Source organism: Diabrotica undecimpunctata, chromosome 9 (genome assembly GCF_040954645.1).
Source record: "Diabrotica undecimpunctata isolate CICGRU chromosome 9, icDiaUnde3, whole genome shotgun sequence".
NCBI classification, from domain to species: Eukaryota; Metazoa; Arthropoda; class Insecta; order Coleoptera; family Chrysomelidae; genus Diabrotica; species Diabrotica undecimpunctata.
The window spans coordinates 61,771,555-61,773,683 of NC_092811.1; the positions used below are offsets into that span (position 1 = coordinate 61,771,555).

The window sequence follows — 2,129 nt, forward strand, 5'->3', positions numbered from 1 at the left end:
TATTTCATGTCACATTTGCGGTAAATTATTTGAACAGGGAGATGAAAAAGTGTGAGATCATGATCATTTAATTTGGGAAAATAATTTTCGTGGTACCGCTCACTCGGTTTGTAACTTAAACTATAAAATTCAAAATTATCTTCCTATTATCCTACACAATTTGTCTAATTACGATTGTCATCTGTTTATCAAAAAACTATGTATGAACGAAGAGCGTTTTGATGTAATTGCACAAAACAAAGAGAAGTATATTTCATTTTCTCAATATTTAGGGGAGAAGAGGGAGACTTGATCACTCTTTAAAATTTCAGTAAATAAGTAGCCTAAAATTATAAAACCGGCAACAAAGCGTAGCTGTTAGTATGTCTGAAGATCCCATTTAATTTAGTTTGTATTAGAATCCACAACGAAGAGCACGTGTTTATTACAAGTTTTTTGTCCCTACCGAGAAGTGTTTTCAGAATTATTTCAAGTTGATTTTCTTTAATATTCGTTAAGGTGAGTTTTTCGTATAATTTTTATTTAACACTATAATCATTCAGTTTACGTTTTGCACATTTTGCAATGAGTTCTAGTTTGTCGTCATATTTTTATAGACAAAAATATTCAAATGGCGTCTTGGGGGAGACTTGATTACATCTTATCTGGGAGATGTGATCCCGGGATCAAGTCTCCCAGAAACTCCTTATAGATGAGTGTTTTTTATTTTATAGATATGCCACGTCAATACAAAAGGAGGGAAGGAGCAAAGAAAAGAACACCAGTCGACAGCCAGAAGTTAAAAGAAGTTGTATTAGACGTTATTAATAACGGAACGTCTCTCAAGGGAACGGCAAGTCGTTATCAAATAAATGTTATGACATTAAAAAGATACGTTCGCCGACAACGATCTGAAAATGTTGAAATAACCTATTATCCTGATTACAAGAAGGCTCAAATTTTTACAAATGCAGAGGAAAATATGTTTAAAGATTATTTAGATGTTGCCAGCAAATTACACCATGGCCTTACAACCAAACAAGCAAAAGAACTAGCATACGAGTTTGCCGTAAGAAATAATAAAAAAATACCTGCTTCGTGGAATAAACATAAGCAAGCCAGTTACGACTGGTTATACGGATTTCTGAAGAGGATGAAGACCTTATCACTACGATCTCCGGAAGCAACCAGTCTTTCTAGAGCAACTAGATTCAACAGAAACAATGTATCAAAATTTTTCATAAATTTAAAGACAGTTCTTGAAAGCAATGGAATTGGACCAGAAGCAATTTGGAGCATAGACGAAACTGGCCTTTCAACTGTCCATAAGCCAAAGAAGATTATTGCATGCAAAGGTGCAAAACAGGTTGGTAAAATTACGTCAGGGGAACGTGGACCAACAGTAACTCTTTGTGGTGCAATCAACGCAATTGGAAATCATATACCGCCTTTTTTGGTTTTTCCTCGAAAACTTTGGCAAGATCGCATGATTGATCATAGCCCACCAGGGACCACCGGCGTAGTTTATGAAAGTGGATGGATTACCGCTTCTAATTTCGTCAAATTTTTGGAGGAACATTTTCAAAAACATGTAAAGGCGACTACCGACAATAAATCTTTAATCATAATGGACAATCACGATAGCCACGTTAGTCTGGAAGCCATAACGTATGCCAAAGCACACGGAATAGTTCTTCTTACCATACCACCACCAGGCGTTAGACACGAGTGTATTTGGCCCTCTTAAGAGTTTTTATAATACTGCCTGTGATGATTGGATGGTGGCGCACCCAGGAAGGACAATTACAATATATGAAGTCGGAGGATGCTTAACTTACGCTTTCCCCCTAGCTTTTACTCCACGTAATATTGAGAGTGGATTCAGAGTTACGGGTATATGGCCTTTCAATTCCAATATTTTTACCGATGAAGATTTTATGTCGGCGTATGTTACTGATCGCGAAGATCCGGAAAACAAATCCACTTTATCCCAGTTTGATGTTGCACAACCAGCCATAGATAACAATAATCAACCGTCCACTTCTACTGGCACTTTCACCACCCCTGAAATTATTAGACCACATTCCTCAAGTGGATCCATTTCACATAATCAACAACTACGACGAACACTAATTGAGGACGAAAATCAG

The 2,129-nt window shown here is 36.8% G+C and overlaps 1 protein-coding gene across 1 annotated transcript; it reads left to right on the forward strand.

Annotated features, from left to right (window-relative positions):
* Positions 1 to 715: 715 nt before the first annotated feature.
* LOC140450941 (uncharacterized) lies at positions 716 to 1,726 on the forward strand. The gene has a single exon (XM_072544635.1). It carries the CDS (start codon positions 716 to 718, stop codon positions 1,724 to 1,726), a length of 1,011 nt encoding a protein of 336 aa, XP_072400736.1.
* Positions 1,727 to 2,129: the final 403 nt, after the last annotated feature.

Bases quoted from the DNA above. Each gene is read 5' to 3' on its own strand.
- LOC140450941 (XM_072544635.1), top strand. From the start codon at position 716: ATGCCACGTCAATACAAAAGGAGGGAAGGAGCAAAGAAAAGAACACCA.